We start from the raw sequence: 25,274 nt of genomic DNA, 5'->3' as shown, positions 1-25,274 counted from the left end.
AAGTAATAAGTTTTTTTAAAGTATATTAATAAAGATATAGAACTACTATAACATAATTACAATATAATAATTATAATTATAAAAATATTAAAAAATAATAAAAGTGCAAACAATTAAACATTGACCTTAGAACAAACCTAATGCCGTGGAAATAACAATGCAAAATCAATTGAAAAAACAAAATACGAAAAAACACAATGCAATGTTAACTCAATGCAAAGTTAATAACAATGTCAGGCAAGTACTAACATTGCGGAAATTTAAAAAAACATCACAAACAAAAGGCATTCAAAGGAAATAGATTTAAAAATAGAAATTCCAGTATGATCCCTTGACCATTGAAGTAGATGAACATTAATATAACCTTATCACACTAATAGTCAAGATGGTTCAAATAGGTCAAGGAAAGGAAAATTGACTCAAAAATCATGAGCATTCATATTAAAATCACTCAAATTTTTAGAATGAGATATGTTCTTAAGAAACTAAAACTCAAATGGAGGAAATGATGGGGACACAACCCAAGAATAGAATGGACACAACAGAAAAGGGGAAAATTATATTGACTGAGAAAATAAGCTAGTACAAACAGTACAGAGAAAATAATCTTCAAAACATGCCCTAAGGGCTTACAATAGCATAAATCTGGAGATAATTTCTCCTTTCAGTACCTCCTCTCAAACTGCACTCCAAACTGCCTTTTACAATGCCAAAAATCTCCTTAAATAGACCCCAGAGGGTTAAGTACTAGGAGTACATTCTAGAAAGTGCTAGTAGGCACCCACCGACCAAATAGAAGGTTCTGGAAGCTGCAATAGAAGTCGGTGCAAATCTAGAGGAATCCAGAAACAGTAACTGAACTTTCGGGAGGCATAACTTTTGAACCGTAGCTCCGATTGACGAACCATTTACATTTTTGGAAAGCTCTCGAAGCGCTCTATAGCCCTATGGACAAGCTTTGCTTGTCCCCCATTTTTTGACCCTTTTTTAGGTCATTTAATGCCCCTAACCTGACATTGAAGCATTCTTAGGAGGTCTCCAAAACCCAAAAAATTGCAATAACTTTCAAACCGTGGGGCCTTTTGACCTGATTCTTTTTCTGGAATGCTCTAAATCACAATTCCATTCATCTAGCCAATTCACACTTTCTAGGTCACCAAAATGATGGCCAAATTGCATGCTCCTATTTTTTCGAGATTTTCTAGCACACTGATAGTTGAACTGTGAGAGTTGCAACCTTTATTTGACCCAAATGGGTATCCAAAAATGAGAAGACATGAAACAAAAACTAAGTCTAAGTACATTTTTTGGGTGACACAGGATTGCCCTTATACCTCTGGATGCTCCTGCATCAGGAAAGCTTTTTGTAAACTCCAATGGCTTCAATGACAACTGAGGGAAAACAGAAGCATACAGAATAACTGCTAGCTGTGCTAGGCAAGCATTAGACATTCGAATGAATCAACACCCCACTAATGGATTCCAAACCAAGTAAATATGGTATGACAATCCTTTTAAGGCACAAATAATTCCTATAAATAATTGCGCCTAGAACTAGTTGGTTTCTGCATAGGTGTCTTGTTGAATATTTTTTAGCCTATTTTTATTTTCATTAATCCCAACTTAGATTAAAATAACTTTGGGATTAAATAAAAATAGGCGCCTTGCGAACGATTACTCTCGACGTAATATATATAGAAGTATATATAAGCTAGTTATATAATAGACAACAAAAAGGGTTTCTATTGTTATTGGTGAAACAGTAAACTGTGACGTTGGTGGCTTACAAGTATCATTGTGTAGTAGATTGATTTGCAGATTATTATCAGTGGCTTACAATTCAAAGATACCTATTACCATTATTATATAATAAACATCAAAAGGTGTAAGGTGCAGTTGCATGTGTTATTTGTGTTAAATATTAATCATATTCAATATACATATTGATTGAAAACATATTTTGTGACCATATATATATATATATATAGACATATAAATCTAATACGACAACTTAAGAATTTAGTTTTAAATTAAAATAAATCTGATCATTCATTTTCAACATGGTATCAAAGTAGGTCTAAGAGATGATCCTGATCAGATTTATTTATCCAGTGCACTCAAAATTCCTTATCTATCAAAATGGTGAATGGTATGAGACTAAAAGACAAACTCAAGGTGACTCAAGTTTTGCAGCTTGGAAATTTTGCATAATGTTGATCTTAAAGAAGCATGATTTAAAACAGTTTATGGAAAAATCAGATCCACCAACCAAAGGGAGTGACGAATTGAATAAATGGGAAAAAACAACACTAGAGCTATGAAATTACTAGTGGACGAGATGAAGGATCATCTACTTCCCGTTATTACAAAACTAGACACAGCACATGAAACGTTAAAAACACTTAGAGAAATGTTTGAGATAAACAATACTACCAATATTCTCACATTGAAAGACAAACTCTCCAACCTTAAAATGAATAAAGGAGAATCCATTGCTTCATATTTTGCAAGGATAACAAAACTAAGGAACCAAATCTCTACAAATTGGTCACATATATGATGACAGAATTAACCATGATAGCACTGAAAGGACTACCACCATCATGGAAAATTTTTAGACAGGGAATATAAGCTCGATCCAAGCTTCCTAACTTGCTCAACCAAAAAGGCTGACTGCCTACAAGAGGAATGCATGCTAATGTCTCAAGATGATGCTTCTACTGAAGGTGATATTCAAATTCTCACAAACCAAGTTGATAAAAGGAAGAAACCTAAAATAAAAGGGAAAAGGAAACAGATAGATTACTCTAAAATATAGTGTTTTAGATGTGACAACTATGGTCACTCGGCATTTTAATATCCTGATAGACTGAAACATCAAGCATCCTTTGCCAATCACCAATTCGAATATAGATTCAAAAAGATGTCCATTCTAGAGAAACTTCAATTTTCATCACACATGAAATATTGGATTGAGAGGGAGTTCTCTATTTGCTTACCATCGTCATCAAAATTGCAAAATAAATATGAAATGTTTTTAAAGTAAATTTGCCTTGGTAACAATTTCTAAGATGGAGTCTCAAAATACCAAATTATTGTAATATATTTTCATATAAATCAAAATTTAAAATCACATTTATTTGTGTATATTTCTATACATACTATAAGAGCTACGTGCCTTGATCTTTTCCTCAAAGAATGTTATTGTAGGAAAAGGTAGAAAAATTCAGAAGGAGCCTGACATTTCATTAGAGGCGACCTTGAAAGAGAGGGTGGAGATAGAGGATATGATTCAGTCAACTGTCAATGATCTCGGTCATATTGATTCAGAGGGAGTAAACCATGTTGAGATGGATTCTTCAATGATAAATATTAAATATATTGTAGTAGTCAAGAGGAGTGTGATTCATGAATATACCCCGTGACCATGTGATTTTAATGGGCCTACCCCTATGTACATCATGGGGAAGTGACGACTTCCAAATGATCATTACTTGTATTAGCAAAAGTTAATGAAAGGTGGCATCTTACAATAACTTAATATTACGATGTCTATAAAGATCATGATAGATTATACTTTGCATGGTGGATATTTATAATAAGCATTACAAGAATGGGTATGCTCATACCTTGTAAACATTTTTTGACTACATCATGAATGTTATGCAAATTGATGTTCTAGAAGACCATTACACAGAGCACTTGGTGAATATCATGCGACTTGATGTTCTAGAAAGCCATTACTCACAGTACTTGGTGAATATCTTTCATCTCAACATTTTGGAAGGCCATTACTCAAAGAGTATTTGGTTAACATCATTGATACTCTGGGAGACTAATGCTCATGATATCAGATGTGATATAAAAAAAATTTGATATCGAATATTGATATCCTAGGAGGCCAATGCTCTTGATATCAAATGTGATATCAAATGGTAGAAAACTTTTGATTAGAGATATCCTCTCAATTGAGGTAATTTATGACATTCTTTTGTGTTTGAATCATCTCAATATCATCCTCCCTAGCTAAGAGGGAGTGCTAATGATATAGCTTTCATCGGATGATGATTCAATATGATCGATTTAATTAGATGAATATATAGTTTATTATGTTGTGTATGTATATATATATATATATATATATATATATATATATATATATATATATATATATATATATATTTATTTATTTATTTATTTATTTATTTATATTTATATTTATAATATTTAATAAATGATATATACACTATACCTATAATAATTAAACTATACATAGTTTCCAGCACTATTCTCTATGACATAAGAGATAGGCTTGGGTACATTATAAGGGGCTTGCCTATGTGTGAGATGTTAATTGATTAAATGCTCACCCGATCATCTCCTCGTTGGATAGCTAAGTCGAACGGATGTTTTCTTTGTTCTGCTTGTGATCAAATATTCAATGTACGAATGTCATGCCATGTGGACCTCAGGTGGCAAAGGGATGTGCGTTGAACCCACGTTGATTGAGCATGGTTGATATTAAAGCATCGTGATTGTATCCACCCAACCTTGTTAGTAATTGGTGTGTCGATTGAATGTAGGGATGCACGTAGAGGTCACGTCCCCATAGTACTTGCCCCCCAACTCCTCTCACACACTTATTACATAATAGAGTTCATGCCAGTTACTTCAAGGATATATATACAAAGTAGATCAATAAAAAAGGTTTCGATTGTTATCGGTGAAATAATAGACAGCGACATCCATAGCTTAAAAGCATCATTGCGTTGTAGGTCGATTTGCAGATTATTATCGGTGGCTTACAAATCAAAGATACCTATTATCGTTATTATATAATAAACATCAAAAGGTGTAAGGTGCAATTACACAAGTGTTGAAGATTAATAATATTCAATATACATGCTAGTTACTTCAAGGATATATATAAAAAGCAGATCAACAAAAAGGATTTCTATTGTTATCCGTGAAACAATAGACAGTGACATCGGTGGCTTACAAGTATCATTGTTGTTTACCGTACAGGGTAAACAGTTTATTAATGCATTCAGACAATAGACAAGAACATGTAACACAAAAGTATTCCTTTTATTATTCGCATGTATACAGAAGATACTACAATATTCGATATGATTGATTACATTGATGATTACGATTCTCCTTCTGATCCAAAGTCCATTCCGAACGGTGTACATATACCTTCCCGAAGGGGTGACTCAACTGTCATGCGCCTGTTTGGATACAATTCTACCCATCGGCTACAATATAGATTTTCTCGACAACAATTGTGTTGTAGGTCGATTTGCAAATTATTATTAGTAGCTTACAAGTCAAAAATACCTATTACCATTATTATATAATAAACATCAAAAGGTGTAAGGTGCAATTACGCAAGTGTTGAATATTAATCATATTCAATATACAGATTGACTGAAACCATATTACATATTGATTGAAAACATATTTTGAGACCATTTATATATATTAACATATAAATCTAATACAAGGACTTACGGATTTAATTTTAAATTAAAATAAATCTGATCGTCAATTTTCAACATGAACTATCGATTGGCATTTAATATTTATCATTGGCATTTGGAAAAGATCAATGATGAAGTACCAAACAATCAAATGATTTAGTTCTACAATTCAAAAGATTTATTTAAATTTTGTGTGTTTGTATATGGAGTCAGAGACACATACACACATGCAAACCCAAACCCAAGAAAATTGCCCATACATAGATACTAGGTTCTGATACCATAACCACACTAACAACTTAGATTTGAAACAATAATAGGCCTTTACAATGGTTACGAAATTGCTCAACATCATAAATTATCATTAATAAAGAATTATAAGGTTCACCTTTTATTGAAGGTTTATATTGGCTAAATGGGCATTAAACCTTGAACTATAGATTATGAATCAACTTCCAATAAAGCACAATATGTCTAGATTTAGACGCTAAAAAGAAGTCAAAGATTCAAATATGCTTTTTTAGCCAAGTAATAGATCTAGCACAACTGAATCACATGAAAAGGCAATAAATGGCACAAGGGAAGTAATCCAATCAGGCTGATATACGATTCTGAATTATACAAAATACCCATCCCGATCTCCCACTCTTAATTATAGGTCTAAATGGTAGAAATTATCTAGAACAACTTAAATTGAAGACATTGTACTCATTCCAGTAGTTGTTTACATCAGCCTTGTCTACATATAAACACTTTCCAAGTTGAGAGATAAAATTGACAAGCTCCAAAAAGTAAGCAACCGGTTTACATCAGGCTAGTTTGAATATAAGCAGCTGCTAGATTGAACATAAACAGTAATCAAAGTTGACAAGTTTCAACATCTTAGGTTATCAAACTCTACATTGCAAAAAAAATTACATTGCATATTGCTATTAAGTTGTTTTTCCTAATTAAAAAACATCAATTTGGATGTTGGGTCCGCGGATGCTTGTGGAAGCTCATGGCTGCCCTCTACTGCATGCCAAAAGCACAGCCTCGATACCTAGAGCTCTCTGGATGCATACAGAGCATTAGGATGCACTTCTTGCATGCATCAAAGCATCCAAGTGCCTAGGATGCACATCTTGCACACATCTATAGGGCAGCAGTGTCTGCATCAAAACAAATCCGCTTATGAATCCAGGAATGATGCTGTGAATCAGTAACTAGGACAAAAGTAACAGAGAATCTCCAGGTCAACTAGAAACATAAAAGAAAGAAAACTAATTATAAATTGTATAAAATAAAAACAAAATTAAGACCACAAATAATATTTAAAATAAACAAAAATGAGTAGAAAACTAATATATGAAATAAACAAGTTATAATATATATAAAACAAAAAAAAAACCTAAAGGTATAACGCTATATTATAGATAAATAGATAGAAACAACTAATTCAATTCCATATAAACTCATTCAATTCCACAATCCATGGGCTTAGTTCAAAAAATAATTTCTTTACAATGAAAGAATAAAATATATCAAAGTGCATATATATATATATAGAGAATCATAAAGCGAAAGCATGATTAAATTTCCTGCGGTACCTGATGACACTTCTAGTGATTAAAAATTTTGATTGCAGAAAGATTGCCATGAAATGATGCAGCTTATTTATTTGTTTACTTCTAAAAATTATACATACTTATAGTAAACCCTCATTATTAATAGGGATCGGTTATTCGTGATGAAGGGGTGTGATGCTTTGTAAGGCACCCGATCCCCCTCCAAAATCTATAAATTTAAGATGTAAAATCTTTCAATTCATATTCATATTAAAAAATTTACGTACCCAAGTTCTATATCTATATATATATATATATATATATATATATATATATATATATATATATATATATATATATATATATAGATATAGAACTTGGGTACGTAAATTTTTTAATATGAATATGAATTGAAAGATTTTACATCTTAAATTTATAGATTTTGGAGGGGGATCGGGTGCCTTACAAAGCATCACACCCCTTCATCACGAATAACCGATCCCTATTAATAATGAGGGTTTACTATAAGTATGTATAATTTTTAGAAGTAAACAAATAAATAAGCTGCATCATTTCATGGCAATCTTTCTGCAATCAAAATTTTTAATCACTAGAAGTGTCATCAGGTACCGCAGGAAATTTAATCATGCTTTCGCTTTATGATTCTCTGTGTAATAACATCCAAAAATTTGTCTTCATCTTTCGCGTGTGGCCTTCCATTCTTTCTTCTATGCATAGATTCCTGTCACTAAATCATCATGTTCCTATTTTCATACAAAGACATTGGCAATTCTCAAGTTCTCATATAATCTTCAAGCAAGATGTTCTCTGCTTGGTTCTAGAGTGGTCTTCTCTGCACAGGATAATTCCTTCATAAGGATTAGATGTGAAATCTGATTTGAAAGAATTCCATAGATAACACTTATGTGCGCTTCCTCTTCATTGCATACCTGCGACAAACACACAACATCATTAGACTCAGATTATTCTAAGCAAGACTTGGATTAACAATTGGAAGTAGATAACGCAGAAACTCTTCTAGCCTCTTCCGGATGAAAAATAGACTTCAAGAATATATGCTCTATACCAAACATTTGGTAGTACCACCAAACAATTAACTTCATCATGATTGTACAAAGCTGCTACAACTGTGTAAAAACTATTATTTTGATGCTCTCATTTTTTTCAAAGCAATATTCAAGATGATGTGATACTTTTTCATACTTGAAATACATTGTGAGTGCATGGAGGATATCGCTGAAATCTTATAACCATGCAACCATTATCTAGGCCTTTGCAAAGAAAACATCTTGTCATATTGAATGATGACAATCCTTCCCGTCTTCAAAGTATGATGTTTCCTCCATTTTATGTGCAACAAAATCATTGAGTTCAACAAGACATACTTGTTCTTGTTCTACATGGTTAAACATTCTCTATAGCACTTATACGTGAGTATATTATTCTGAAATGTGGCTTTTTCCTTTCTTTTCATCTGCTTTGTTGTAGTATAAAATAGTGTGTGGCTTGGCCTCAAGAACATTGGTTCTAGTATAATTAGAGATTTACCCATCTTCTTTTGCAAATACAATAACATATCTTTTGTCAAATAGCCTACATATTTTCTCACAAATATGTTAAAAAATATTCTAATTATTTCTAGATTTTACACGATGGGTGAAGCTTCCTCAACTCTGATCAAAAGGCCACTTATCTACTCAAACACTCTTCAGAATTTTGCCTTGAAAGCTCTGATAAATCTAGTAATCAGTACCTCATTTTTTGGCTCATATCCGCTATGTTAGAATGCTCAAATTTTCCATATGAGTCTTATCAAAGTCTGCAACCAAATTGATGAGATGAATGCCTTTTATGATTGTTCCAAATTCTGACTCCAATCTGCTATGCATCCAGCATAATGTCTGCTGTAAATTTGCAATGAGTTCTTCAAAAGTATTTGCACACTTGGATGCATTTAGTCTAGTATCCTTCATTCCATGATCGGATCTTATAATTTCCTAATTATCATTTCTTCTTCACAAAAAAATAACTTTCCAACATAATTTCACACATGGATATACAAATTTGCGCTCCATCAGGGACAACAAACTAGTCTCCATTATGACAAGTATTACAACCTCTAGCACCCTCCCAGACATCAACTTAATATAGTCTATTGTAATCTGTTAGTTATCATGATCTTCGGCACATTCCAAGAGTACAAGTTAATGAAGTCTATCATAATAATAGATCAAGAACTCAAGAACAACAAATGTAGTATCATGATGTTCGAGACATTTTGGGATAACTTAATATAGTCTATCATGATATTCGACACTCCACGACAACTTAATGTAGTCAATCATGATAATAGATCAAGCTATTGTTAAGATCATCACCTTACAATAACCACCTCACAAATACAACAATGAAAGATCATCACCTTTCATGACATAATCCACATGTGCAAAATAATAACCACCATGAACCAAGCCAGAGGGTGGAACAAGGGCTTTCACCTCAACTTCTCTCTCACAAAGAAGAATGTATTGCAAGGAATTTTGCTTCAAACTTTTCTTTCATAAAGAACTCATTAACAAGGAATTGCACCTGGAAATTCTCTCTCTGAAGAAAATGTCCAAGATCCTTCGATGTCAACTGAAGTAAATCCTCTAGTTACTCACCCTTCAACTACTACCATAAGATCATCTGAACGACCAATCTTGATCTTAGAACAAAATTCCATCGCAGTTTGCTCCCTCTCGATGAAAGAGACCCTTGTCTTCTCTTTATTTCATACTCCCATATGTTATCACTCAACAACATTCCTAATGCATCATTCTTCTTTTCTTGGAAGAATATCCTTGCACATCAACATTCTTAATACAAGTTGCTCCAATGAAGGTTCATATGCATCAAGTTTGAAAATGCCTCTATATAAGCATTTGTCAAACAATGAGAATGTAACATTATTATTTCCCCCATAATGTAAAATTTTCATTTTTATCTTGTTGAACAATTTTGCATCACATCAAATATGACAGACTTGTTCTTGTTTAATAGGTCTCAAAACCTTAGTCTATTTGACACTCAATTGAGGTAAATCCTTGAGTTTCTCTCTTTGAAGCTTAAGTTCTTGCACCAACCTCTGATCAATTCTAATTCTTTTCATTGTCCAATTCTACAAAATAGAGAAATCTTTGTCCATGTTGCGGACACCATGTTGTTTTTATAGATGGGTGTGCTCTCAAAGTCAATAGTTTAATAAATGATATGGAACAAAGAAGCAAAAATCACCAAAGGCACGACACTGAATTCCAAGATTGGTTAGGTATGACTCTCATGTCCCCTTCTTGCACTATTAGCACCATTTGTTTATAACTTCATTATATCTCCTCATTGTGAATTTGCATTTAAGTAGTTTCATGTACTCAGTGAACAGTTTATGCTTTCTTCACATATCATAGTTACTTTTTCAAAGCACAATTAAATCATCTCAAAATGCTATAACATATTAGTTGTTGTTTGAGATTTCATTATTATCATTATAGATGATTAGGGTCCGCTAATAATGGCTCCAAATCAAATTGCATTTTTTAATGTTAACTCTAGCAACAAACACATATAGTTCCCAAACTATTCTATGTAGCATCTATCAATTTGTCTCAACTCCTTGTCAGTTCCTTATCTGCCCTTAATAAGGTCTCGATAGTTTCTTGGAGTCCTCTTTCACTAGATGATCCACCCACTCCATTTGATGTGATCTTCTATTTGAATAATGTGCTCCTTTGTTGGCATATGTGTTCTATTATATTTCTAGAGCTAATGAGGCATTACTATATAGAAAGGTGATTGGATAACTGAAACAAACACCACTGATTCCAAGTTCACTGATGTGTCCCTATGTATTCTCATACCCAACCCTACTCCTATCAATTTCAAGCGCCATTTCTATATATATGATGATTTCTACAGATGTAGAATATTAGTTGTGAGATATCTTATGAAGACATCAATTTCATAGCATTTGTTATACTTGGAATATGTAGTTCTTTCCTGCAATTCCAAACCACCTTTAACTTCCTCATGCATAATTACATTCTATTAACAAAATCCATTAACTAATTCAAGCCTCGACAATATACTTTAATCTTGTGAGCTCCAAATAAAACAAATCTTCATAATGAGTATTCAACCTGGTCATATTCATTTTCTTAAAGCGTCTTTGTCATGTTGTGCCATATATTTAAGACCCGATGTCAACCTGGAATTTGTCTTTTAGGATTACTAACAGGTGTGGCAACAAAAAAAATTATCTGAAGATATATTCCAGCAAACCAAATGAGTGATAGCGGACAATTATATTAAGAATTTATCATGCCACAAAGTAACCTTTATAGGCTGTGGAAATGGCATGATAAAACGATACCCCTATTCAGCTTGTATCAATTCTGACTTGTATCAATTCCAATGACTTTGACTGCATCAATTCCTATAAGCATACTTCTTTATCTTCTTCTTTCTTGTAGTTAAAGGCATGATTATTGGTTAATGTAAAATGTTCTGTAGATCTGTAGGTTATAATTTTCCGTAAGAAATGAAGATGCACACAATGTATTAGAGAAGATATTAAGAGATTCTCTAAAATTTCTCCGCATTTCAAACTTCTTCGATGATTTCTTGCCTTTAAAGATCTGACTAACTCCCAGTCTCTATATCTTCTACTTATGTGTACTTGTCACTGGATTGTTGTCATCCTCTCACTCTTAGAGCATCTTAGAGATAACCATAATGCAGAGCAGAAGTGTAGTGGGCCCATAACCATAATGCTCGATAACAGAAAATTCTTTGAGATAAGGAACTTAATTATCTAATGAAGTGTTATATATAATTTCCCGTTGATCCATCCTCCTTTGCCTAGATAACAATCGCTCCTTCTATACTTCATTGTCTACATCTGCATGTGTGTGTAGGCTTTGTCTACCTATGTTCGTATCTGTGCCTTCCATGCTTTGTTTGCTCAATGTCTTCAACCTTCATATGGATTAAATCCTTTAGATTCTTACTCCCTCTCTATTATTTATTTAGTGCTAGTGGAGTTAAGACACTATGATGTGACCTCCTTCACATTGCATCTCCTCCTTAAAACATATATGGTAGTGATATCCAACCTTGATGATTGCAAAGAACAACATAATCATGAGATTGAAATGTGAGCATCCGAATATCTACCATTGAGACATAGACAAAAGTATTACCATTTGCATCAAAATTCATACAAATGTATTATCATTATGTTAGCATAAGCATATAGCTTACATGTCTACATTCCCCCTTCATACCGGATTCTCCTCCATTACATTATCATCAAAATCAACCATATAACCATTCCATCAAACCAATATGAGAAAAATTAGCTACAATGGACTTCAAAATATCATTATGGTTCTTCAGGGTATTCCACGATAATAGGAAGGACTTTTGATTGTATTATCTTCAACTACTCATACATCGATTACCAAGAAACATAATGATTTACTAAACATATTTCAAATTTAGGAAGCATAAATTCACTTCATTACACAGACTCTATCATGCCTCGATTAATTTAATCAGCTTATTTGATATGAAAGACACCATGTTTTGGGAGGTCTTGACATTCCTCGATAGGAACTGTTACTTCAATACCACTCAAATAGGGCTCTACAATTATTTAACCCGATACAATATAAAGAACATTAAGAACATTCTTACTTTGATGTGTCTTCTACAATCAATAAAAACAATACATTTCCTTCTCCATTACATTTCTCTTTGTCCTATGTCTGGTTGGTTTCTAGGTCCTTTTTGCATTTGCAGCCTTGCTCTGATACCATGTTGATTTTTAGGATCACTGCAAATGTAATGGCACTATCTATATGTTATGTGTTTTCCAAGTGTAGATCTAAATGAATATGAATAGAAGTAGAAGAGACATGTCTCTATGTTAATCAATATTGGTTATGGTAAGTAAATTTCATTAGACATTATTAACAATTTTAAATATATATAGATAGATAGATAGATAGATATTTGTCTAATTGATGATTAATCAAAAACCAATAACCCTTGGGAATTAACTCTAGATCAATTCAACTCGACTGAAGCTACAACATTAACACTCCCTCTTAGCTAGGGAGGATTATAGAGAGATATCATCTCAATATGATATTCTTGGAATGACATATTTAAGATATCAACATATATTCATCAAATCATATATAATCTGACTGATGCTATTTCATCAACAAACAATTTAAGTTTGACCATTGATTTGGGGGTGATAACTTGTGTTGGGTGTCAATCCAATTCCTATCAAAGAGGAGCTCTTGCCAAATTTGGCTAATCAATCAGTCTCCTCTACTGCTAATGATCTTTCTTGGCCATGTAATCTAAACACTTGATTAAAGAAGACTTCAGCTACTTGAGGTGCCTTGTATTCTATGGATATGGCCATGAAATGAATGAGCTTGGTTAGAGAATCCACAGCTACATATATACAATTTTTTCGTTGAACTTTAGGAATCCCTGTTGTGAAATCCATAGAGATACTACCCCACTATTCATTCAATATAGAAAGAGGTTGAAGGAGGCCAACTAGATATGTTTTCTATGTTTTGTTTCACTAACATGTCATACGTTCTTGAGTTTATTTCACTATGTGTTTATTAAGTCCCTTCCAAGAGTATTATTCCCTTGTTTATAAGTTCTGAAATAACCTTGGTGACTTGCTAGTAGATTATCATGGTATTCTTTTGTAACATTCACTTTTCTCGGGTCTTAATTAACAACAAACATACTCAAAGAAACATAGTTATTACTTCATTTTCATAAGAAGACAGTTAAATCAATTTCGTTCATATGAAAGAGATTGACAGTTAAAAACAATGAAACAAAATTTCTTAATTAAGAACTTAAAACACTATCAATGAATTTGCTATAGAAATTAAAATCCAGATATCATGGAATTTGAACCAAGAAATCATTGTAGGGATGCTTTTGCAACCACCTAAGTTAGTCCAAAAATACCACTCTAACAATATCAAATAACAACTACCATCCAATACTGCTATATCATAATCCAATGATGATTACCATTAAACACCACTATATAAAATTAGGGCATCACATACCACAGTATCAATTAGGGCATCGATTACCATCAGATTATTTAGGGCATTAGATACCACTATATCAATTAGGGCATTGATTACCATTGGATCATTTAGGGCATCAGATACCACTGTATCACTTAGGTCTTCAATTACCATTGGATCATTTAGGGCATCAGATACCACTGTATCAATTAGGGCTCTAGATACCACTGTATCATTCATTTCCTTCTGATTGCTTAACTATGGCAATAACATAAGATTAGAAGATACGCTCATAATTTATCATTCATATATATGAAAGATTGATATAGCAATCCGTTAGATAATTCTATCTCTTGCATCTAAATGTAAAATAACTCTAACAATGATATAACTCAATTAATTATACTTTAGTCTTTCATATTCATCATAAAAGTCAAAATACCTATTTTCGATAAACAATTGAATGTATAGCTTATCTTTGTCTGTTGTACGTTCAACAACTTGGGAAGAGGTGAAACATTGTCAAGGACTTAACCACCCAACCTTGGACCATAACTTTATCCCCACACAATATCTAACGAGAAAGGTCCTTCCTACCCAAAATAGACATGGAACATCTTGTTACCCACTGAGTATCCTGGTATCTAAACACATCACTCGACTTGACAACGAGAGAATACAATAAACAGGATCGTGCATGAGCTATTAAATAATTCAAACTAAAAATGATAAACATTGTTATGTCATATCTGATTCTGTTTCATGCTATTGTAAATTCATTTCTCTCGCCTCTTCACCCTTTTCTTTGGCTATATAGTCAAGTGAGTTCTAGGCATTGGAATCTCAGAGAAAACAGCTCTATCAATTTATTCAAGACGATTACATACATCCAGCATTTTACAATCTATGATTACATGATTATGTTCTTTAAAGATTTTAGAATTGATTGTTTAATTATAATATCCAGTGGCATAATGATTTATGGATTCATTTTATGGTTATTTGGCTTCATTTACCATGAATAAATCTACTTAAAAGAGAATCAATTATGTAATATCAAAACAAGATATCAACAAGTTATCATCCTGATAAATACTGTAGTTTACTGCTATTGAACCATTTGTTCAAGAAAACAGATTAGAAACATTGGATTTTAGTGTTCCACATAACCTAGATAATTTGTAGATGATGTCATGTTGAATGCTCAGCTACTTGTCACACCTATACTTTCAAAGTAAATAACACAGCTCCAACATAAAAGTACTTCATGATTTCTGACAGAATATCAGAATGGGCATGAAATTGTGGGCATAATTTATTGAAAGGTATAGACTGGTACATAAGTAGGGCTTGCGAGACAATGCATCTATTACAATATTTTTGCCTTAGGAAAAGTTGCAAACTATTATGGCCTGTTTTAACCACAGATTTTTGCAAACCAAACATTGCCTAAATTTGGCCAATGTGTGCATAATAGCCAACACTTATTTATCATGAGTACTAAACAAAGTCTTTCAATTGTAGTGAGATTGTGACTCTCAAATGGAAGTTTATTTTGCATGAGAATTGTTTCAATGCCCTCTCTAGATGCATCACATTCCAATTCAAATAGCAGCGTAGAATAGAGAATGCAAGAACGAGACAAGAACTCAATAATTCTTTTAGATTCTCGAAGGCTTGTTGGGCTACTTCATTCCAAGCGAACACTCTCTTATTCATTAGATCAGTAAGTGGGGCACAATTTTTGAGAATCCTTTTACAAGTCTTGTGCAATAGCTACATAAGCCCACAAATCCCCTTAAATGAGTTAGTCTTTGGTTTTGGCCATTCTTTGATAGCCTTGATTTTCTCCTCATCCACACATACTCTCTACACATAGATCTTATGACCAAGATAGAGAACTACTTCTAAACCAAATTCATACTTTGAAGCTTTACCGTACAATGATTCTATTGAAGGATATACACACAATTAAATTTTTGAACATGCTTTACAAACTCTAAAGAAGATTCTTAAAAGATGATCTAAAGTGTTATGAATATCGAGGCATGAAAGAATCACTTTCCTTATTTCATTGTATTGTTCATTTTTGGACAACTAAAAAAGAGTTTGTGATTGTTATCAACGATGTAAGGATCGAGGACAAGAAGCCTATGTCAATGTCTAACAAAGCTCCAGTATCATGAATGTGTTATATGATGGACAACATGGGAAAACTATCCAAATCATATGGTTATGGTTGCCAAAGCATTTGAACCATCTATGAGTCTCTCTTTGATGAATGAAGCTTGACGTATGAGTTGTAGATTCATTGATGTGGCACAATCATACTCAATCAAGATATTGGCGTATCTTGGAAAAGTTTAAGAAAATGGAAGGACATGTTCGCTTCTACTGTTAAGTTTAATGAATGTTTGGACCTTCAATGGATGATAAGAGCAAGTTGGAACTTAGAAAGAATTTGATGTGACGCAAAAGTGTTCAAACGATATAAGAGTGGGAATTTTACATTGTGGGGGGAATAATAACCAATGTTTCATTCCCACTTGAACCATCTTTAAAAAAGAGATGTTTCCATTAACCTCATGGGCAGATAGGTACTTGTATCTTTTACATTTATATATTAATTTATTGTAATCCTATACATACTATAAGAGTTATTTGCCTTGAACTTTTCCTTTATGTCTAAGGATGTTCTTGCAGGAAAAGAAGGTTGGTACTCTACACGTGCTACCAAATATTGTACAAACTCAATCTTATGATAGTAGCTCCAAAGATACTGATGATCAAGATGGATAAAGTGAGGCTCTTGAAGCAAATATTTTTTATTATTGAGATCCTTCTACATTAAGAGGGAGTATGACACTTCTCTAAGGAAATACAGGAGCTTAGAAGATTAATACTTAGAGGGAGTCTAGAAATGCATGTGTGTGACTACATTCATTTAATGGGCTTACTCTTGAGTGCATCATGAGGAAGTATTTACTTATCACTAGAAAATCAGAAGACTCATACTATGAACAACTATTGTTGATCTTAAAGAAGAAGAATAGAGGAGTGTTCCAGAAGATTTCAGATTTGATTGATGAAGAGGATTTGAGAAGACAAGAGATTCAAAGTGAGTCTGACAAGAATCCTTGGGGGAAGAGACCCTCTAAAGAAGTAACTATTGGACCTAACTTCCCAAAATCATTGTTCAGAGGGAGAATTTTTGAGGTGCAATCTTTTGAAAATAATATCTTCTGTATAGGAAGTTCTAAGTGAAACTCTTTGTAATGCATTCTTCTCTATGAGAGAAAATTAAGGTAAAAGCCTTTGTACCACCCTTTGACTAGGTTCATGGTGATTACTATTTCACATATGATATGTAATGAAAGGTGGTGATTTTTCATTGACATATATAAACAGAAGGTAACCATTGTAAGCTGACGATCTTATAAACGGTAGACCTATTATCATGATAGACTTCATTAAGTTGTTGTCTCAGAGAGTTGGAAGTCATGATAAAAAACATATCAACTAGAAGGTAACTATTGTAAGGTGACAACCTTATCAATAGTTGGTCTATCTCCTAAGACCAATATGTGTTGGAGCAAGTGCTATCATGGTTCTTCGGGCCGGATTTTGCCGGACACCATGAAAATCAATTTGTTATGATTCTTCAGGCTAGATCTTGCTAGACACCATAACTTGAATCTATCATAGACCACACTTAAGGTGGTGTTCAAATCTTGTATTATAATTATTTTAATTCTCTCTTTGCTAAAGAGGGAGTGTTGAGATATTTAGCCTCATAGTGAATTGAATATCATACTGAAATAATATCTCTTCATATTCTTGAGAGCATAACATGTTATATAAATCCTCCCTAGCTAAGATAGATTGTTAAAGTTGTGTCTTTAGTCGAATTAATTTGATCTAAGATACATTGTTATTATTGGTAAATCATCACTTTCTATATATACATATTCATGTAATAATAATATATATTATTATATATATTATAGTATATAATATATATTATTATATATATTATAGTATATAATATATATTATTATATATATTATAGTATATAATATATATTATATTATATATTAATACATATATATTATACAAATTATTATTATTAAATATATCAATTACAATGGCCATATTAGTACATTTGCAGAAAAGATCCATGTTACTAGATTTGGTGCATTGTAAACAAGGTGTAAAAGAAAAAGTTAGTGACTTCATTGGTAGATTTAAGAATTTGCATGCTTAAATTTTTTATCCTATTCCTAATATTGATATATGGCATATTTTGTTTCTAATTTACAAAAAGACATTAGGGATAAGGTTCTCCTTACTACTTACTAAGTTCTCTTCCTTCTCACAATTGTTTGCAGTGTTTCATTGTTATCAACTTCAAGTGAGTCAATTTGAGAGAAACACTCAAATGGTTCATGTTTCCATACATAAGAGTTGTGCTGCATGCAATTCCAACATCTCATAAACCTAACAAGTCTATCAAAATCAACTAATCATCCAGCACTATAGATAAACAAGTGGCAGTAGTATCCAAAGGTGTGGATCCTTTGTTCTTTGTTTTCAAGCCTTCTCGTACTTTTACTCCACTTTTTGAATCTTTGCATAATGTGATTTTGAAGTTAATGAAAGCAAACATGATGGAACTTCCTCTTATCAAACCAATTGACCCATCTAAACCACCTTCACAATTCTTTGATCCCAAATCTTTCTGTCAATTCCATCACCAAACCAGTCATGATACTAAAAGATATCTTTGCTTGAAGAATGTGGTGCAAGAGCTTATTGATTCTAATCCTATATTTGTTGATGTTGATATTAATCATGGAAATAATTCAGTTGCACCTCCTATACAGACTTTGCAAATCTACACTAATCCTTTGCCATCTCATTCAACCAACACTACTAAGGAACCTCCTTCTCCTACAAACATTGCTTATGATGGGAAAGTTGAAGTCAATCATACTTTTAATCAAGTTAAACATGTTCAACCTAAACCTCAACTTCAACCTTCCATTACCTTTAATTTTGTTGAAACAATCAAAGCACCCAATGGTCCTCTTTTCATTGTCACTAGGGTTGTTAGTATTCCTTCCCATGGTAGCCGATTTTATAATTTTTTTTATCTTGCTTCAAGGTAGTCTGTTCCTTATATCTCCTGCTATCTTCAATGGTTTTGAACATATTTAAATAGCACGTCACTTGCATATCCGACTTTCCCATGGGTGATGTCGTGGCAGCCAGCTCATGTTGCTTTATTCAGTATCGACTCTCTCTCATCATATGTATTTGCCAAGTCAGATTTATTTACTTATGCTACCATGGATGGCATACTTCATATTATTAAGAGACCATGATAGTGCATGGACTCTAAAGATTTTATCTTGTAGGATTTATGAATTGGTTCCATCGCTTTCCTTTCTCTCCAACATATTTGATTAAAAGGGTTATTTTGCTTATGTGGTCTCTTCCTGTTTGAGTTCTTTTGTGTGTGGTGGCTTCATGTCTGAAGTATTCATGATCATCAGTAATTTATACATTTACAGCTCTGTTTCTTAATGAAAATTTGATTAGCTACTCTGCATAAGCTTTGCAGTGATCTTCATATCGGTTTTATTTCAGTGAAGTCATATATTCTATCTCTGAATTTTAAGAAACTAAGGCATTGTATTTTATTCTACTGCAAACTTTAATAAAAGGAACATTTTCGGTGGGCTGGGTTGTTTGTTTTTCCCAGGATATTTTGATTGTGTTGTGCACTTGTCTTGCATTTATATTTCTATATCTTCTTGTAGGTCAAAAATTAACAATGCACATAATATTCCATGTGCATACATTATGTCTCAATCCAGAAGACATTGTGGTAAATGCATTATAAGTCTAGATATGCAAAGCATACAAGTTTTCAAACATTTTGTAAGGTGAATGATAGACTCTAGATCCTTGCGGTACATCCTGAGAAGAACCTAAATGTTGCTGGACATGATAGTAGGATGATTGTCTTCAAATAGGAGAGGGACCTGCCCATGTTATCCTTGAGACATCTCTCAAGGGGGAAGAATCTATACAGATTGTGATCAGTTTCTTCATAGAGGAAGAATTAACATTCAAAGGGAGTCTGACAATCCATTAGAGGCATCCTTGGATGAAGTGTCAAGAGGTCTGAACTTGAGCTTCATAGGGAGCAGCTAGAGGATCTGCTTCATTTGATTTCTGAAGATCTTGGTCATATTGAACCCAAGGGAATAGGCCATGTTGTGATGGCTTCTTTAGTGATCAGGAAATTGTGGTAGAGGACTATGATTCATTGGATGGTCCTAGGTGTGTAAGTCAAAAAGCCTTTATGCGGACACACAGATATTCTTGAATAGATGGATACTTGGTATTTCATGACACGTCAAAGCATGTGAAGATCATATTGAAGATATGGTGCATAGGAAAGGTATTCAATTGAGATACATTAGCACTGATGTTCAGATAGAAAATGTTCTCACCAACCCTCTTGCTCAAGTGAAGTTCACATACTTCCAAGAGAAACTTGGAATTGTGGAGAATGAAGCTCTGGTTGAGAGGGAGTCTCAACATCAGTGCTACACTGAGGTATATCTTCCACCCTCTGCAAGTAGGCATGGTGGTAATACATTCTTCTCTGGGAGAAGTATGAGGTACAAGCCCTTATTGTCCACCCTCTGCAAGTAGGTATGGTGGAATCAACCTCTACGAGTAGGCATGGTGGTGATGCATTATTCTCTGAGAAGTTTGAGGTGCAAGACCTCATTGTCCAAGCTCTACAGGTAGGTGAAGCCACCCTCTGAGAGTAGGCAAGGTGGTAATGCACTCTTCTCTAGGAGAAGTTTGAGGTCTAAGACCTTTTCCATCCTCTATGAGTAGGCATGATAAATCCACCCATTGCGAGTAGGTATGGTGGATGTCATGGAAGAAATTTCATGTTTGTGCATGTTTACCCTCTAAGAGTAGCCATGCTGCACATCATGACGACATCACATTGAGTAATTCCATTATGAGAACTTGTGGTCATTTGCTTTTGAATTCATGGGAACAGACATCATGGAGCCACCCTCTGAGACTAGCCAAGTTAGACATTGTAACTCTAAAGTTATCGAGAAGGATTCCTCCTAGTTATGTTAATTTTGTAGTTGCAGTTGGATTGATTCGATCATGCGATATATTCTTGATGGAAAATCATCATTAAATAACTATTCTTATATATATTATACATATGGCTATTTATATTATTAATATATTAACTAATCATGACTAACCATAGAGACATTTCTCTTCTTGAGACATGTCTTCTCTCATATTTATGAGTCTTCAAATATGCATTTGGAATATATCAATTACAATGGCAATGTTAGTACATTTGCAGAAAATGATCCATGTTACTCAACAACTAAGAGGGAGTATTAATGTTATTGTAGTTATGGTTGGATTCCTTCAGACCGACATAGTTAACATAAAGGTTGTAATAAAAATATTTATTGTGATACAATAATTATATTGATTATTGTAATTAATAATACAATAATTATAACAATATTTAATTATTAGATTATTGTATTATATGATATATTATAATTATATTATAATATACAATTATTATCAAGGTGGCACAAGTACACACACCTAGACCCATGGTACATGTACCGGGTACTTGGCTGGGTACATACGTTGCAGCCAGAAACACCATGTTAGCTCAAAAATTTGTCCCTTTGCAAAATGTTAAAAAACTGCCACGTAGATTAAGATGTCTGATTTTTGTTTCAATTTTTCATTTGCATATCAGCTTGATGTTTATCTAGCTTAATTCAATATGTAATCTGTTTGAAACTTCAATATAATATTGATTAATAGTAAAATACTAAACTTTTCTGATTTTCATTGTTCAAGTTAGAACTAGAAGTTTATCATTAAAAAGCATGTCATTATATGATTTATGATTTTCTTGTCCATATTTTTCTATGCATCTAAAGTTTAAATATTCAGCATATATATTATGACTCATGACTCATATTTTCAGAACTCTTGTTTTGAAAGCTCGGCATGATGACTCATGACTCATATTTTTAGATATTCTATAAAATATCAAAATTATATTTAAAAAATCTAGACATACCCATGTGCCCCCATTCCTTATTTTGAAAAACAGTTATACCCACACTCATACTCATATCCAAAGTACCCAAGTAACCCAGTACCCATGCAACCTTGATTATCATATTATTATATAATAATAATAAAATAATTATCATATTATATTGTGGTGGGGTGGGGCAACTTTATTATAATATTTAATTAATTGGGGGACCAAACTTTGGAAGGCTGGTGTCCCTTTGTGAATCCCATTTGATTTGTTCAAAAGAAGATTAATATTCCTATCTTGATTATAGAGGGAATGAAAAATACAATCTGCCTTATTAAGCAGATGCAGTGGTCAGGGGTGACAATCGGATTGTCTATAATTGGGAGCACAAATCATTGCCCGTGGTAAACAAGCAGGGAAAGTCAACATCTCCAAGTCTGGTCTATAAAAGCTTCAAAGGTCCAATACAATAATAATGATCCATATTTATTGTGACAAAGATGAATCTCTTGCAAGCCCTTCAACAGATCAATAATTTGAAGAACCATGATTTTTACTTGCCAAAGTCTTTATTACCTACATACCACATCCTTTACTACCTGCATGGCCTAGAGAACTTGGGCATGCTCAATGAGAAATATTCCTAATCATAATGGGAACACAAAAAGAAAATAGTTATCTCTAAAGTGAGTAAAAAAAGATGCATAAACAACTCAAAAGAAATGTAGGAACAAGATCAACATGTATCTCCCATTATACCAAAGATAAGATGAGATAAGATAAAATTATTAATGTCCAACAAAAACAAAAGGTCTATGGGACTGAGAGCTTACAACTAGATAGCTGACAATAGCAAGAGTACCAAACGGTGTCTGAGAAAAGCAAGAACCAAGAAGAGAGAGGCCAAGGAAAGACTGGAGTCTTTTCTTGGTAAAAATAAATCAGTCACAGAAGGATAAGACTGTGAGCAAGGAGGAGCCCTGTACTATCTCTGTGTACTCGTGGAAGGGTGTTGTTGACACAAGAAACCATTGCAAGGTCTAATAGATCTTGAATGGTCAGTAGAATTGGTAGAACTAGATAATCTTTTCATACCGAGCAAAGGAGATAAAGGTGTGAAAAAGGGAGTAAAAAGATGAGCAAAGGTATACCGATGAGGAAGTAGTGACTATAAAGTATTGTCACGGAGCAAAGTAGCCTCCTGAAGATAAAGCACTAGACACCACTGACAAGATAAGTAACTAGGACGAACAATAATCCCATTACTGATCTCCGAAAGTTGCTCCGCATAGAAAGCCATCCTCGGCCATAAGCAACCCTAAGGATTAGTCCATGTGGTGGTAATATACTATCTGTAGATATCAAGTCTGACATGCTCATTTAACTCCTGTCGAGAGGGGAGGAGATGAGCAGGGGCATTCAATGAGAACTGATAATAAGGGAGACAATCAATATCAATCTCTATCAAGCTCAGTAGAGAAGATGCCTGAGCATACCAGCAATGAGCATGAGAGCTAGTATCTGAACTCGCAGTAGCAATAGAAGAACAATATGCTAGGTAGGAGTATCTATCACGATCACCAGCCAAGTCCGCAAAACCATGTAGGTGATGAAGAAACCAAATCAAATTGAATATGGTTGCAAGACTGAAGCGATAAGCACCAAACTCAGCAAATATGATACTATGAGGAGTGAACTTGTGACATCTACTGATGCTGCGTAACAACAATGTCTGAACCCACCCGATCGAGGCCCAATTAGATCCAAAGAGAGAAGGCCCCCAAACCACTGAGCCATAAAGAACAGTTGGCCAAACAAGAGAGTCCAAGAGGGATAACTTAGACGAGGTATCCTGAAAATGGTGTCTGAAAAGAGAAGGAAATAGAAAATGTGCAGCACTAAGGAAATCTTACAAAAAAGCTGCCAACAATGGGGGAATATCTATGGTGACAAGTACTGTGGTGGAGAAATAATAAAATAATCAAAATTAATTCAGGTTCATCCAAAGTAGTAATCTGAATTTTGGATAGCCACGTTTCCTAATTTGTGGATGCATTTTTCACAGTGATGAAATCAAAAACCATTGGTACCTGTACAACCATAAATTTATTAAGGGATTGCAATTTTTGTCCATGAAACATGCATTTCAGTCATATTCAACTTTTGCAGTGTTTTTAAAATTTCCATAAGTTATTTTGCCAAAACAAATCAAATTTCAATTTCCCCAACTCAAATCATTATCAGATTAAATGCTAGTTTAAAAGAAAAAATTAATGTCTTCATTTTCCAAGTTACTCCTAAGAAAGATTTTTGCTACTATGAGGACAACTATATAAGCATCAATGAGGTGCACAATTGTAGTTTTCTTTGCATGCTTCAATATGTTCAGATTTTCATTTTACAGAAGATACATACTGGCTCCATTTACTTATTAGCATTTAAATATAAATTCTATAACCTCTGGTTTATGAACTCAATTACAGAATCCTAATCGTTAGACATTTTAGTTCAATAAAGCTTAAGATGTTATTAAAATGAAAGCACATTGCTCGATATATTAATGCAGCTGCTTTTTTCTATTACTCTATCACTTTAAACAAATGAGGATATACATACTCGATTATACCACAGTATAGCAACTCCAAAATCTTTATCTTGGAAAGCCAGATCACCATGCTTTCTTGTATTTAGTATGTTCTGCATATCAACTGTCCATACCCTGAAAGACAGCTGTCCACAGAAGACTGAAAACACTTCAGAAGGATGTAATAAAGAAAATCATCCACATTGGAGAAGTTTGTAGGACTCGCTAAGCTTAAAAAATAAATAAAAATATATTTATAAAACCACCAAAGTGTACAATTGCAATCTTGAAAACAAAGAGAAGAAACTTGCATCATAAAATTGACTAATGCCTTAAAATTACATATTTCTAGGCAAATACACATGCAGTTTAGTAAAACAATAAATTTCAGTC

At 33.3% G+C, this 25,274-nt stretch overlaps 1 protein-coding gene across 1 annotated transcript in view; it reads right to left on the bottom strand.

Moving 5' to 3' along the window:
- The window catches only part of LOC149537249 (serine/threonine-protein kinase BSK1-2-like), a 30,500-nt gene extending 5,472 nt beyond the window's left edge, over window positions 1-25,028 (bottom strand). Inside the window, exon 1 of the mRNA XM_089805470.1 lies at window positions 24,914-25,028. Coding sequence (XP_089661596.1) covers window positions 24,914-25,000 — 87 coding nt within the window. The 5' untranslated portion in view covers window positions 25,001-25,028. The remainder of the gene's footprint in view (window positions 1-24,913) is intronic.
- Window positions 25,029-25,274: the final 246 nt, after the last annotated feature.

This window comes from Cupressus sempervirens, chromosome 10 (genome assembly GCF_028749045.1).
Source record: "Cupressus sempervirens isolate cs-2001-9-10 chromosome 10, ASM2874904v1, whole genome shotgun sequence".
NCBI lineage: Eukaryota > Viridiplantae > Streptophyta > Pinopsida > Cupressales > Cupressaceae > Cupressus > Cupressus sempervirens.
Note: the sequence above shows the minus strand (reverse complement) of the source record. Positions and strands in the feature narration are given on the sequence as shown.